The 13,825-nt window shown below is 41.4% G+C and overlaps 1 protein-coding gene across 4 annotated transcripts in view; it reads right to left on the reverse strand.

Annotated features, from left to right (window-relative positions):
* DLGAP3 (DLG associated protein 3) overlaps nucleotides 1-13,825 on the reverse strand; it is a 307,850-nt gene that overhangs the window by 35,607 nt on the left and 258,418 nt on the right. For 2 of the 4 annotated variants that reach the window (XM_034413387.2, XM_034413386.2), the window contains exons 3-4: nucleotides 3,566-3,771; nucleotides 1,753-1,819 (exon numbers count right to left, since the gene is read on the reverse strand). In XM_034413387.2, coding sequence (XP_034269278.1) covers nucleotides 1,753-1,819; nucleotides 3,566-3,771 — 273 coding nt within the window. Of the gene's footprint in view, nucleotides 1-1,752; nucleotides 1,868-3,565; nucleotides 3,772-13,825 lie in introns of all 4 variants that reach the window. The other 2 variants (XM_034413385.2, XM_034413383.2) reach the window with 1 other exon arrangement.

The raw sequence follows: 13,825 nt of genomic DNA on the forward strand, positions 1-13,825 counted from the left end.
ATTTTTTTTTTAAAAAAATTCCATAATATATGGTAATGAATTTTGCACATAATTATTCTTGCACAATTTTTGTTTGCAATTCTTGCTTCTGTCCTAATATGATATCATATAATAACATACGTGTGTGTTTGTGTGTCTATGCGTGTGTAAAAGTACAAAGTCTGAAGAACAATTTTGATTTGTGCATTGGTTTGAAAATGTAAAATTCATTGAAAAAATTGTCCCCAATTTTTAAATGCCCTAACCCACAATTTCAGTTAATTCTTTCCTTGAAATTCCGCTGGACCATCGCTGCATCCTGTCCTAGTGAATCTCATAAGTTAATTAGACATATCTTAAGAATGTTGTTTTCCCTTTAAACTTCTCAAATTCCAGCAACATTTGACACAAATATCTGTTATTCATAACCAGGGTGGCCTTTTTATGTTTGCAAATCTAATGTGCTGTATGCAATAAATAAATATCAGCGCCCACACTCTCTTTTTCCCAATCACGATAAATAAAAAGCACAGCGTGATTTGTTACTTATCATTTCTCTTTCCTTTTTCCAGGATGCAGGGCAAATGAAATCTCAGGAATGCAAAGTGTGAATTTTTGGCTCCAGAGACTGAAAGCTATTCCAGGATTACTCTGCAGAAATGGGTTGGTGTAAATGGTGCTTTTGAATGACTGAATGGCAAAGCATGCAGATGCCAAAACATAGAGAGGGACGAATAATTCACGGATGCAGTTAAGATGAGCATGCATCAGACCAAAGCATAGCAGCCAAGATTTCTTAAGCCAAAGCAGTCTGACTGACATGACTGGTATCCAATCAAATTTAGTCATTTCCACTGGCAATCCTGGCTCAACAGAGAGGGCTTGCATTGCAGATATTTGTGAATGGAACAATTCCTCATTTGCATGACAGCATTGCCTTTTTTCAGTTAGCTATCAGTCCAAAGATCCAGCATTCGTCTGTTATAGCTAAGAGCTATGGTGGCGAAATGGTTAGAATGCAGCATTGCAGGCTGACTCTGCCCACTGCCAGGAGTTCGATCCTGACCAGCTCGAGGTTGACTCAGCCTTCCATCCTTCTGAGGTCTGCAAAATGGGGACCCAGATTTTTGGAGGCAACTGCTTAGAGAGGGCTATATACAGTGGTGGGATTCAGCCAGTTCGCACCACTTCGGGAGAACCGGTTGTTAACTTTCTGAGCAGTTTGGCAAGTGGTTGTTGGAAGAAATCATTAGGGAAGAGAACCGGTTGTTAAATTACTTGAATCCCACCACTGGCTGTTAACCACTATGGAGTGGTATATAAGTCTAAGGGCTATTGCTATTGCTAGCTTTTGTTCCAGAAAGCTTTTGCTCCACAAAGAAGGGCGATCTAGAATTCTCTTCTTGCTTGGTGGAGCATTTCTTAATGAAACATCCCTGGAGGAAAAAAAAAAAGCTGTACTTGCAAGCATCTCACAAGGGACAATGAAATGCAAACAAATGCCTCCTTGCCCTAAATTGATTTTTTTTATTTGATCATCCCACTATACAAGCAGGGAGAAAAAGCAATGACAAACTCTCAATACAAGCAGGAGATAAAAAATGACAGACACTCAATATTCCGTACCCCAGTCATCCCGTTATAATATCGTAAGTTATGTGACACAATTTCCACTCAGCTAAATTGACATCGGTGTTACTTCTCATGACTGTCCATCACTTCTACTTGGTCAGCTTTCTACCATCCAAGAACGGAAGAGAAAAACCACCTCACCTGCCCAGTGGTGAAGGAACGTCCATACCCTTGTCCCCGTGGCCGGATTCGGGGTGGTGTGCAGCAGCTGGGACAGTTACAGATATATGAGTCAGAATAGTGTCTACTTGCAAACCTAATGAGAGACATGGGGAAGAAAGGTTTCTGAACAAACCCCCATAGCAGGAGAGGAGCAGAAGACATGGAAAGGAGGCTGAGTGGACTGGCTGATTTAACATGGCCAAGTTCTCTGCTCCTATAAAATAGGTAAATCCTTGCAGGGGTATTGGTATGCTCCTTAATTTCAAACTGGATATAGATATAGATATAAAATTTATATTTTGCTGATAAAGAAATAAAGGGAGACTAGTATAGATCTATTTCAAGCTTTTTTAGCTTTCATCAGCTAGCTATACCCTTACTCGGGCTTCCTGCATGTTAGGCAGTTGAATTAACCTTCTGAGCCACAAGTTCTCCTCCCTTCATCAGCTTGAGCCAGGCGAAAGATTAAGTGTTTACCAAGACACCTGGTCTACCCCAACATGTGGGAGAGGGCATTCTGTTCCCTTTCACCTTTCAGCTCCAATCCAGGAGCCCTCAAGCAGTCGCATTCACGACAAACCAGGCAAAAGGCGAAAGGGAGCAGAATGCTCCCTCCCACATGTTGGGGTAGACCAGGTGTCTCGGTAAACACTATATATATATATATATATATATATATATATATATATATATATATATATATATATATATATATATATATATATATATATATGTGTATGTATGTATGTATGTATGTATGTATATATATACACTATATACTATATATATATAGTGGCACTAAGGCACTAAGGAATAAGAATTGTATGAATCAGGAAGATAAAATAATCAGCTATACAGAATGTGATTCTAGACTTGACCTCAACACTTCTCTGATAAGGAAGGAAGTTGGGTTGCCAAAGAGAGCAGTTTCTGGAGAACTTGGGGCCCTTGACATGGTACCATGTTAGCTCTAGGACAGCACAGAAGGCGAGAGTCAGTGACCAGATAAGTAGACTTCAGACTGTCTGACATTAAGGGGTCCTTGGTGCTCTCTGAGCTTGGTTGTTTTCTTGCAGATATTTCATTACCCAAAGTAGGTAACATCATTAGTGCTTAGTACTGATAATGTTACCTAGTTTGGGTCATGAAATATCTGCAAGAAAACAATCAAGCTCAGAGACCATCAAAGACCCCTCATTTCAACTCTTGAGCTACAAATATTCCCCTTTATTGACCATCATTAAATTGCTCTGATGTTTGTTATTAATTACCATAATAAAATTTTGATTTGATCTGATTTTCAGTTCCTCAGGAAGCGGTGGAAGTCAAGGAAGAGGAAGACTGTCTCAGGAAGGATACAAACCAGCAGATCGTTGGGACAACTTGGCTGTCTGGAGCTATCCATGGTCCTGAAGGCTAGCTTTTTTCTACTCTGACCAACTCCTTCAGGTATCCCATGTCTCACTTAGGTCAGGAAAAATAATTGGCTCCTAATCTGGGTTCAGGAACAAGCAAACACATTCTCAACTGACTTCTTCTGCTACTCTCTTTCTACGATTTCCCTGAACAGAGACACCATTATCCTCTACCCCTACCCACTTTGCCTTCCCCCATAATATATCAGTTTTGCTACAGGTATTAGGAAACCTCACTCAGATTTCCTATGGCTTCTTGTTCTTGGTTAAGAGAGCGTGCTTTATGTATAGCCCACAGCTCAGTTGAATGTTCATCCTTTCTTAAGCATTCCCCCCATAGTAACCAGGAAATATTGGTACCCTTCTTAACTTCTTACTTGGTTCTGGCCTGATCTACGCTGGATGAACGGCGGTATGCCTCACGCCGGGCCACCTCCTTGGGAGACACTTTGGTGCTGGTATCTGAGTCCCCACTGTCATCATCTCCCATGGCCTTGATGTAGCTGCCACTCCGCATCCGTCGACAAGGGATCTCGCCGTCCTTCCCCGATGTTGGGTATCCTCCCCAATCATCCTGTGGCACCTGAAGGAAGAAGAAACTTTGTGCAGGAAGAGCACATGGTATGTTGGATCAGAAGGAAGTTCTATGGGAGGTCTTGGCTGTAATTAAAGCAGACTTTATGAAGTGCCGTTAGAATATTGGAGAGAGAAACTGAGATGCATTGTTCCTTTTGTACCAACCTACTAAAAAAATTCCCACCTATGCACTAAATGCTACCTTTCAGCTGTCACTTTTATCTTAGCTCTTTTTTGACTGTAAAAACTGCCGATCAGTGGAATGTGTGTCCCAGTGAATGGCTTCTTTCCCTTCTTCACTGGGATTTTTGAAACAGAGGCTGAATTTGAGGATCCCTTAGTTCCATTCCAGCTCCATGATTCTGTGATTCCTCTCCAACACTCTTTTTCCACCTGGCTCATCTTTAATGGCTCTAAAAAAAGATAAAAGATTTTCTGTCCAGTCATGTCTAACTCTAGGGGATGGTGCTCATCTCTATTTCCTAGCTGAGGTAGCCAATGTTGTCTGAAAATGCTTCCGTGGTCATGTGGCCAGCATGACTATATGCCGAGGTGCAGGGAACACTGTTACCTTCCCACTGAAGTGGTACCTATTTATCTACTAATCTATTTATCTAACGAGCCATGGTGGCGCAGTGGTTAGAATGCAGTACTGCAGGCTACTTCTGCTGCCTGCTGGCTGCCTGCAATTTGTCAGTTCGAATCTCACTAGGTTCATGGTTGACTCAGACTTCTATCCTTCCGAGGTCGATAAAATGAGGACCCAGAGTGTCTTATTGCTATTGCTACTCACATTTGCATGCTTTCACATTGCTAGGTTTCACATTGCTGGGTTGGCAGGAACTGGGGCAAAAACGGGTGCTCATCTTATCATACGGTGCTTGGGTCTTGAACTGTTAACTTTCAGGTCAACAAGCTCAGTGTCTTAACCACTAGGCCACCACACTCCCTCTAATGGTTCCAGTAAACACTACTTTATCCCACCAACCTCCTTAATCCCATTTTTAAAAATACCCTGTCCTTGGCACACAACAAGTCTCAGGATCAGAGACAGGCTGACATGAGCAGTAACCTGCTATAAAATAGGATACACTTAAGAGGAATAGAGTTGCTATGTTCATTTTGGTCATTTTCTGAATATTTATTGGGCTTTAAAGAAGCCGTATCAGTAGAGTATTGGCAACTTTCAACTTGGGTGTTGGAGAAGACTCCAGATAACACCATGGATAGAAATTGAACTGATGGATCATCAAACAAAGAGTTTTCACTTAAGGCCCAAGTGACCAGGTCCAAATTTTCTTACTTTAAGTAAACTCATTTCTCTGGAAATGCTTTAATGCTTGGAAAGGCAGAAAGAAAAGGAAGAGAACAACCAGTAGCAAAGTGGATGGACTTAGTTATGTTGATGATAATTGCACCGTTAGGAACTTGAAAGAACATGTTAGAGATAGATCATCATAGACAAAATTTACCTATGTGGTCATCAGGAGATGAACATGACTTAACGCCACATAATCAATCAATCAATCAATCAATCAATCAATCAATCAGTCAATCAACCAATCAACCAACCAACCAGCCAGCCAGCCAACCAACCAACCAACCAACCAACTAACCAACCAACCAACCAACCAACCAACCAACCAACCAACCAACCAATCTGAATACTTGTCCAAGGCAACCCCATGAAAATTCTGGTATAGTTACTGAATAGGAAACTGATGAAAGGGAATATCACTTGATTCAGATTTGATTTTTCAAGGAAAAGTAAATCACCTGAAATAGCAGATGCCTGAACCATATGCAGGGATGATGTTGGATCTAGCTCTCAGTGTCAAAATTAGTATTACACTTCCATAAATACATTTTCAGGGAAAATAGTATCCAAAAACATATACACGTGAATGCAACTTATTCTGTTCCTGAGTTTGAATTATCTGCCTGCCTGCCTGCCTGCCTGTCCATCAGCACATTTTTGGGTCATTTATTGAGCATGAATTTTCACAGAACATATTCTTTTGCAGCAGAAAGATGGAAGCCAATCAGTAACTACTCATGCAGGAAATAGTAATCAATATTTTAAATTATTGTTTCTCTTCTCCTCCCTGCCTTATTTCTAATCTTGTTCAGTTTTGGCCTATGGCCAAGACTATTAAACTAATTAAGAGACAACAAATCATGAAAAAAAATGGAAAGGTGTAGAGGAGGGAAATTTACTGCTGTGTTCACAAAATTTATTTAAGCAAGTCAAACAACGATCCAGTTTTTGCTCATCATGGTAAACTTGGCTAATGTTCATCTTAAATTTTTCTGTGGAAGAGCTTTAGCCCCTTTGGTTGGGTTAAGATTCATTGTATTGTGTTGACCCAGGAAATGGGTTAATGCAGTAATTAAGTAGAGTGTATGGTACAAAGCCATCCAATTTTTGATTCAAGACAATTGCCAAATCCTGGACATTTTCAGAGGACATTCATTCATTAGACACACATAGACAGAATGTAGATGGGGAAAAAAATAAAATGTCAAAGAACTAAATCCAGTATAATCATTATTAATTGAACTTCTGAGATGCTTTTCTTCTAATTGCTAAAGCAAGCTTACTTGTCTTTTATTTTATCTTTATCTTTATAACAACTTTGTCAAGTGGTTGAAGCTGAAAACGATATCTGCAGTGAACTAAGAACCACTTCAATTTTTCCATTCTGTCCCTCACAACCAGAATCCTACTATGGTTCTTGTGAAAGTAAATTGAGATATTTGAAAGGGAATGTGAAGACTTTTTCCAACCTAGTAAATTTCCAGATGTTTTGGGATTACAATTTGCAGAAATTCTGGGATTCGTCATGCCCACACTTCTGGGGAATACTGTTGTGATCTAGGCTTCCTTAATCATTAAATCATTGCTTAATGCATTGTAAGCCGCCTTGAGTCTCCGGAGAAGGGCGGCATATAAATCAAATTAAAAAACAAACAAACACATGAGTATTCCCAAAAACCTTTTTTATTGCAACAGCTGTGAATTACGCTCATTCACAGCTGAGTCCCAATTAGTTGCAAAAAGTCCTTCAGGAGAAGTCCTTCGGGATAATCACCAACCTTTATCTCCCTTGACACGCTGCCAAAGACCTACTTGGCAAAGCCACATGGAGTCCAGAATCAAACAGAGATGCTGACTGGGAACAGAATTAACAACGTTGTTTTCCTGCAAAGTGCCCATCTGCCTTTCTTCCTCTTTTAAGCCTTATGGGAGGGGCCAATCATCTCCAGGCCTTACTCCCGAGTCGTCCCTTTAGTTTTAACTGTTCTTGCCTTCTGGCAGCTCTGCACATGTGCGCACTAGGAACAGGCTCCTCCTGTCCCTCTGCCTCTCTTATGTCTGACTCTGGAGGCTCCGGAGTCTGTGCATAACTTCTAGATGGCCCTGGCCCCGCCTATGATGCAGAGCCCTCGTCCGAGCCTTCCCTAGACTCCAGGACTGGCCCATGTTCCTCCCCAGCCTCCTCACTGTCCGACTCTACTGCCAGCTCCACAGGCTGCTGGTGGACCACAGCAAATACCAATCGGAGACATCAGCATGACAGTTGAGGTGTTAAGTGCAAATAGGTTGTCCATTGCATCAAACTAGTTGGAGTTGTTAAATTTCTCTAACATTGTTGTAATGAAGTGCTTTATATATCTTTTTTCTGTTTCTTTATCCTATTTTTTTGTTTTCTCTTTCTTTTCTTTTTATTTCACTTTCTATTCCTTTCTATTCTTTTTTCTTTCTTTTACTTTTTAGTTTGTAATTAAAATTATACACACACACACACACACACACACACAATATGCTTGACTAAGTGCAGAATTTTACAAACCTGCAGTGAACAGGTTGCCAAGATGAAAAAAAAAATGTGGCCTTTGGTAGATTTTCTATTTCTCCCCAAACTCTTCTATGGTGATTGAAGACTGAAGCAGATAGTCACGATGGGGACCAACCAGTGGTGGAATTCAAATTTTTTTACTACCGGTTCTGTGGGGGTGGCTTGGTGGGCATGGCAAACTGCAAAATCTCCATTCCCACCACACTTCAGGGGAAGAATACTGTAAAATCTCCATTCCCACCAGTGGTGGGTTGCTACCGGTTTGCCCCAGATCTGGCGAACTGGTAGCAGCGGCAGTGGGAGGCTCTGCCCACCTGCCCGGATGCTTCTGCGCATGCGCAGAAGTGTTGTGCATGCAAGCTTGCACATGCACAAAACAAAATTGAAACCCACTACTGATTCCCACCCCACTCCAGGGGAAGGATACTGCAAAGTCCCCATTCCCTCCCCACTCCTGGGGGAAGGATACTGCAAAATTCCCATTCCCTCCCCACTCCTGGGGGAAGGATACTGCAAAATCCCCATTCCCTCCCCACTCCTGGGGGAAGGATATTGCAAAATCTCCATTCCCACCCCACTCTGGGGCCAGCCAGAGGTGATATTTTCCGGTTCTCCGAACTACTCAAAACTTCTGCTATAGATTCTCCAGAACCTGTCAGAACCTGCTGAATAGCACTCCTGGGCCAAGAACATTCTAATCCCAGTATGCATTCTGATATTTCCATTCAAGAGGATAAATCAAGCTACATCATTCCGTCTTTCTTTCCGTCCCAGAAAAACAGAACTGTAAGTTGAAAAGTGTTAGCAATTCTGTCACTGCTGCTTTGGGCTGGTCCTTCAGCCCTCAGTCACGATAGAAGAGTTTTTTTTTTTAAAAAAAAAACTGGACTGATAAAAGGCAGAAAAGGTTCAGAGAAGAAACTGACATCAGATTTGACAGAAAGCATCCTATTTCCTCACTCCGGTGCTATCATTTTAGCGGAAATCAGAGTTTGCAAACCATAAAATGCAGGGTGTTAAAGTAATACATTCTTGATATATTTCTTATATAGCATAGTTCTGGGAAGTGACAGAAAATTCTCTGCCCAGAAAATCTGGTAATTTGGGGGAATGTTATCTTATCTACAGTATATAAAACCACATCAGAAAGGTCTACATTGATATAAATGTGTTACGGGAGATTATTTGATGCTTTGTAAAAGAAGACGGTGTGACTTCTAATTATTTGCCTTGAAATATTTATTAAACATGACTGGTTGATTATGTGCCAACAACTCATTGTTGACTCCTAGTGATCACACAGGTAGATTTTTCTCCATGATGATCTGTCCCTAACCTCGTCCTTCAGCCCCACCCGCCACGCTGTTGGTCATCCTCTTCTTCTCTCCTCTTCCCTTCCACCTTTCCTTATTATTAAATATTTAATCGCTTAGGAAAAGGATCCAAAGTATCTTAGCTAGAAATAATTTCCTGTTCTGAAATGAAACCTCTGTCTTAAAGGAACATAGAATAATGAAAGGGATCTCAGGCAGTGGTGAAATCCATTTTTTTTTACTGCTGGTTCTGTGGGCGTGGCTTGGTGGGCGTGGCAGGGGAAGGATACTGCAAAATCTCCATTCCCACCGCACTCCAGGGGAAGGATACCACAAAATCCCCATTCCCTCCCCACTCTGGGGCCAGCCAGAGGTGGTATTTGCTGGCTTTCCGAACTGCTCAAAATTTCTGCTACCGGTTCTTCAGAACCTGTTAGAACCTGCTGAATTTCACCCCTGATCTCAGGGGTCTTCTAGCTCAACCCCCTGCTCAAGCAGAAGAACCTATACCAGCGGTGTCAAACTCAATTTCATTGAGGGCTGCATCAGGATTGTGTTTGACCTCGAGGGACTGGGGTGGGTGTGACATCACTCCTGTCAGGGGCACCTGTGGCCCGAGCACTTTGCCAGTGAAAACAGGCTCCTGAGCTCCGTTTTCGGCTGGGATGGCCTCCTGCAACCCTCTGCCAGTGAAAACGGACCTTGCGAGGACCACATGTGGCCCTCCTGAGCTCTGTTTTTGCTGGCAGATGCACCATGGGCCAGTCCTTCACTGTTTCCAGGGTGGCCAGGTGGGCCAGATCTAAGCACCCTGTGGGCCAGATCCTTGAGTTTGACACCCCTGCCCTATGCCATTTCAGACAAATGAGCCGAGGTGGCGCAGTGGTTAGAGTGCAGTACTGCAGCTACTTCAGCTGACTGCTAGTTCAGCAGATCAGCGGATCAAATCTCACCGGCTCAAGGTTGACTCAGCCTTCCATCCTTTCGAGGTGGGTAAAATGAGGACCCAGATTGTTGGGGGCAATATGCTATTTAGTATACTGTCTTTGGTGTAAGCCGCCCAGAGTCCTCGGAGAGTGGGCGGCATAGAAATATGAATAATAAATAAATAAATAAATAAATAAATAAATAAATAAATAAATAAATAAATAAATAAATAAATAAATGGTTGTCCAGTCTCTTTCCGAAATCCTCCAGTGATGGAGCACCCACAACTTCTGATGGCAAGACATTCCGTTGGTTGATTGCTCTCACCATTAGGAAGTTTTTCCTTAGTTCTAGGTTGCTTCTTTCCTTGCTTTAGTTTCCAAGTTAGTTAGTTTCTCCATTTCCCTTTTAGCATTATTGTTGCAAAGCTGAAACCAAGTATTTTGTAGCTGGAATACTTTGACTCTGTTTCACGCAGTTCAAAAAGAAGGAGCTGCTGTGATCAAGGGAAGATCAATATGAGAATGACGGTACTTTTGGCCTTTTGCAGTGGCGTAGGCTCACATCACAAACTGTACAGCCTCTGCTGGGTGCAGAATGTGAGCATGTGATGCAAACTTTGTAGCTAGGGGAGAAATAGAAAATTCACCAAAGGCCACATTTTTTTTTTGTCTCGGCAACCAATAAACACTGCAGTTGCTGCTGCGTTTTTAAAGTTGTGTTTTCCGAGACTGTGCCATGTTTTGAATCAAAATAGCTTTATTCCATTCCACTGAATTTTCTTTTTTTTTTTTAAACAACATGAAAGAAATATTTTCTTGCCCACTTTGGGCAAATATGGAGAAGAACTTAACTCTGACTCTTCTATGGAAGTCCAGATTCCGAGGCTGAAGCTGAAATACTTTGGCCACTAAATGGGAACAGAAGACTCATCGGAAAAGACTCTGATGTTGAGAAAGATGGAGATGGGGAAGGCAGAGGAAGAGATAGTTAAATAGTGTTATCGACTCAATCATGGTCATAAGCTGAGGACTACCTGTATGTACCCATATACAGATATACACACATGTATACATATTATCTATCTATCTATCTATCTATCTATCTATCTATCTATCTATCTATCTATCTATCTATCTATCTATCTATCTAAACTTATGACTATAACCTTGTTGCTTGTATCTCTATGATTTATATTGTTTTATTCGTTTCCTAGTACGATTTGATTGCTTAATTAGTAACCTATTAGTTCAGCATTCAACGCCATCATTCCAGACATTTTTCTAAGCTAAACCAGCTAGCAGTACCTGAATACACTTGTAAGTGGATCATAAGCTTCCTAACAGAACATGAATTTGGGCAAATGATTTTAAATTTGTTTGTCTTTTTAAACTTTGGGCCAAATTGAGATATTTTCTTTTAATCTGTTCTTAATGTATTTATTATGTGTTTTTATTTGGCTGTACACCGCCCTGAGTCCCTAGGGAGAAGGGCGGTATATAAATTTGAAGTAAAATAAAATAAAAATTCTAGGAGACAATGGAGGATAGGAGGGCCTGGTGTGCTAGGGTCCAGGGGGGCATAAATAGTTGGACATGACTTAGCAATTGAATAACAAACAACAATGGAGAAGGAGGAGGAAATTTTGCCTGTTCTCTAGCCAGTTTCACAACACAACTGAACAGAAAGTTTTTCACAGTGCCATTAAAAATTCCCTGCTTGAATTTAACTGCTTCTCAGTGTTCCATTTCTTTTCTTTTTCTAGCAGCGTCTCATAATTAAAAGTGATTACACTCAGAAATGCCCAGAAGCCAGCTCTGTCCAAAAGACTCATCATACAACCAGACTGGGGAAGAGTGATTGGAGACAGTGGTGAAATCTGAACTGGTTTACTACTGGTTTGCTGGCTGCGCATGCACGCTGCGTGCCAAGTGCGCACTGCATGCACGCATGCACAGTGCCCACCACGCACCAAATGCGAGGTGTGGGTGCACACCTGTGCGCAGTGCATGCCAAAAGGAGGTATGGGGTAATTAGAACAGCGCACGTGTGTGTGTGTGTGATCAGCTGTGGTGCGTGATCTTCAGAGCCTTTTTTAAAACTTTTAAAAGCATTTTTTTACAACCTATTCGGCCAAATAGGTTGTAAAAAAAAGCTTTTAAAAGGTAAAAAAAGGCTCTGATGATCGCGCGGCACAGCTGTGATTGTCGGAGCCTTTTTAAAAGCATTTTTACTACCGGTTCCAGAGAACCGGTAGTAAAAAAAAAATGCCTAAAAAGTAAAAAAAAAAAAAAAGTTCCGATGATTGTGCGTTGCTCAGCTGATTCGACGGAACTTTTTTAAAAACATTTTTTACTACCGGTTCAGGCTAACCGGACCGAACCGGGAGCATTTCACCCCTGGATTGGAGAAATATAATATCAAGAAGATAGGTTGGAATACGTGTCATTGATCTAGTAGGTGAAACAGATTTCACACTGAAAAGATCTAATGTCCCTCTGAACCTATTTCAGCTTTATATTGACATTTAGCTGGAATTTGGCAGATTGGCAGATGTGGGTCCAAGATCCCAAATTTGTGAACATAGGAAGGAATGTAATTGTGTTTGGACAAACCAAAAAGTAAACTAGATTAAATGAACAAATACGATCAATATACATGTGCTGTCAATATACGTGACCTGTTTCCCATTTTATGCAGGTGTAATATATGTAAAACACACATGCATAAACTCTCATTTAGAAATAACAGGTATTTTGCTTTAATGGAACCTCTTTACCTATTGGACGATTAAATTGAGGGCTGGCTGGATTTAAATACAAAGCAAAGTAAATTGGTAGTCCAATTTAGGAGGCAAGACAGGATGACCAAAAAGTTTCAAGAGCTTTCAAAATTATCCTAAGTAGGCCACTTGGAATTCTACACAACAGGTGTATATCAATATCCTCAACCCTGATCTAGAATGGCCTTCCCCAACATGATGCTCTGAATATGTGCTAGTCCACAATACCCATCTTGTGTTTTCTAATCCATCTTGAGCTCTGGTTGACATTTGATTTGTGAGATTTATGTCCCCTTCAGGAGTTCAAAGTGATGCACAATGTTCTCTCTTCCTATTTGTCTCCAAAAGCAATAACTCTGTGAGATAGGCTAGGCTGAGAGGGAAGGACTGGTCCAAAGTCATCTGATGATCCTCATCCCTGAGCAGGGAGTAGAACCTGGGCCTCTCTGCTCCTAGTGTAACAACTATACCACTACACCAGTGTGGTTCTTGGCAGTGGTGAAATCCAATTTTTTTTAACTACCGGTTCTGTGGGCATGGCTTGGTGGGCGTGGTGTGGCTTGGTGGGCATGGCAGGGGAAGGATACTGCAAAATCTCCATTCCCACCCCACTCCAGGGGAAGGATACTGCAAAATCTCCATTCCCTCCTCACTCCTGGGAGAAGGATATTGCAAAATCTCCATTCCTACCCCACTCCAGGGGAAGGATACTGCAAAATCTCCATTCCCTCCTCACTCCTGGGAGAAGGATATTGCAAAATCTCCATTTCCACCCCACTCTGGGGTCAGCCAGAGGTAGTATTTGCTGGTTCTCTGAACTGCTCTCAAAATTTCTGCTACCGGTTCTCCAGAACCTGTCAGAACCTGCTGGATTTCACTCCTTGTTCTTGGGTTTAGAGAGAGGAACAAGTCCTGGTCATATTTGAGCCTTGACCTTAGAAAACAGACATGGGAATACTTCCATGGATATATGACAAAAAAATACAATACTTAATCATACATATTATGACAGCAGCAAGAATAATATATGCACAAAATTGGAAAAATAATAATATACCAACAGAAGAAAATTTGATTAGAAAAGTTTTGGAGGGTGCAGAGATGGACAAACTCACAAAGAAATACAAGATAAGGAGGAAACAAAATACTACATGGTATGGGAGAAATGGTATAATGGTT

This window comes from Pantherophis guttatus, chromosome 10, assembly GCF_059756535.1.
Source record: "Pantherophis guttatus breed Tessera chromosome 10, ASM5975653v1, whole genome shotgun sequence".
NCBI lineage: Eukaryota > Metazoa > Chordata > Lepidosauria > Squamata > Colubridae > Pantherophis > Pantherophis guttatus.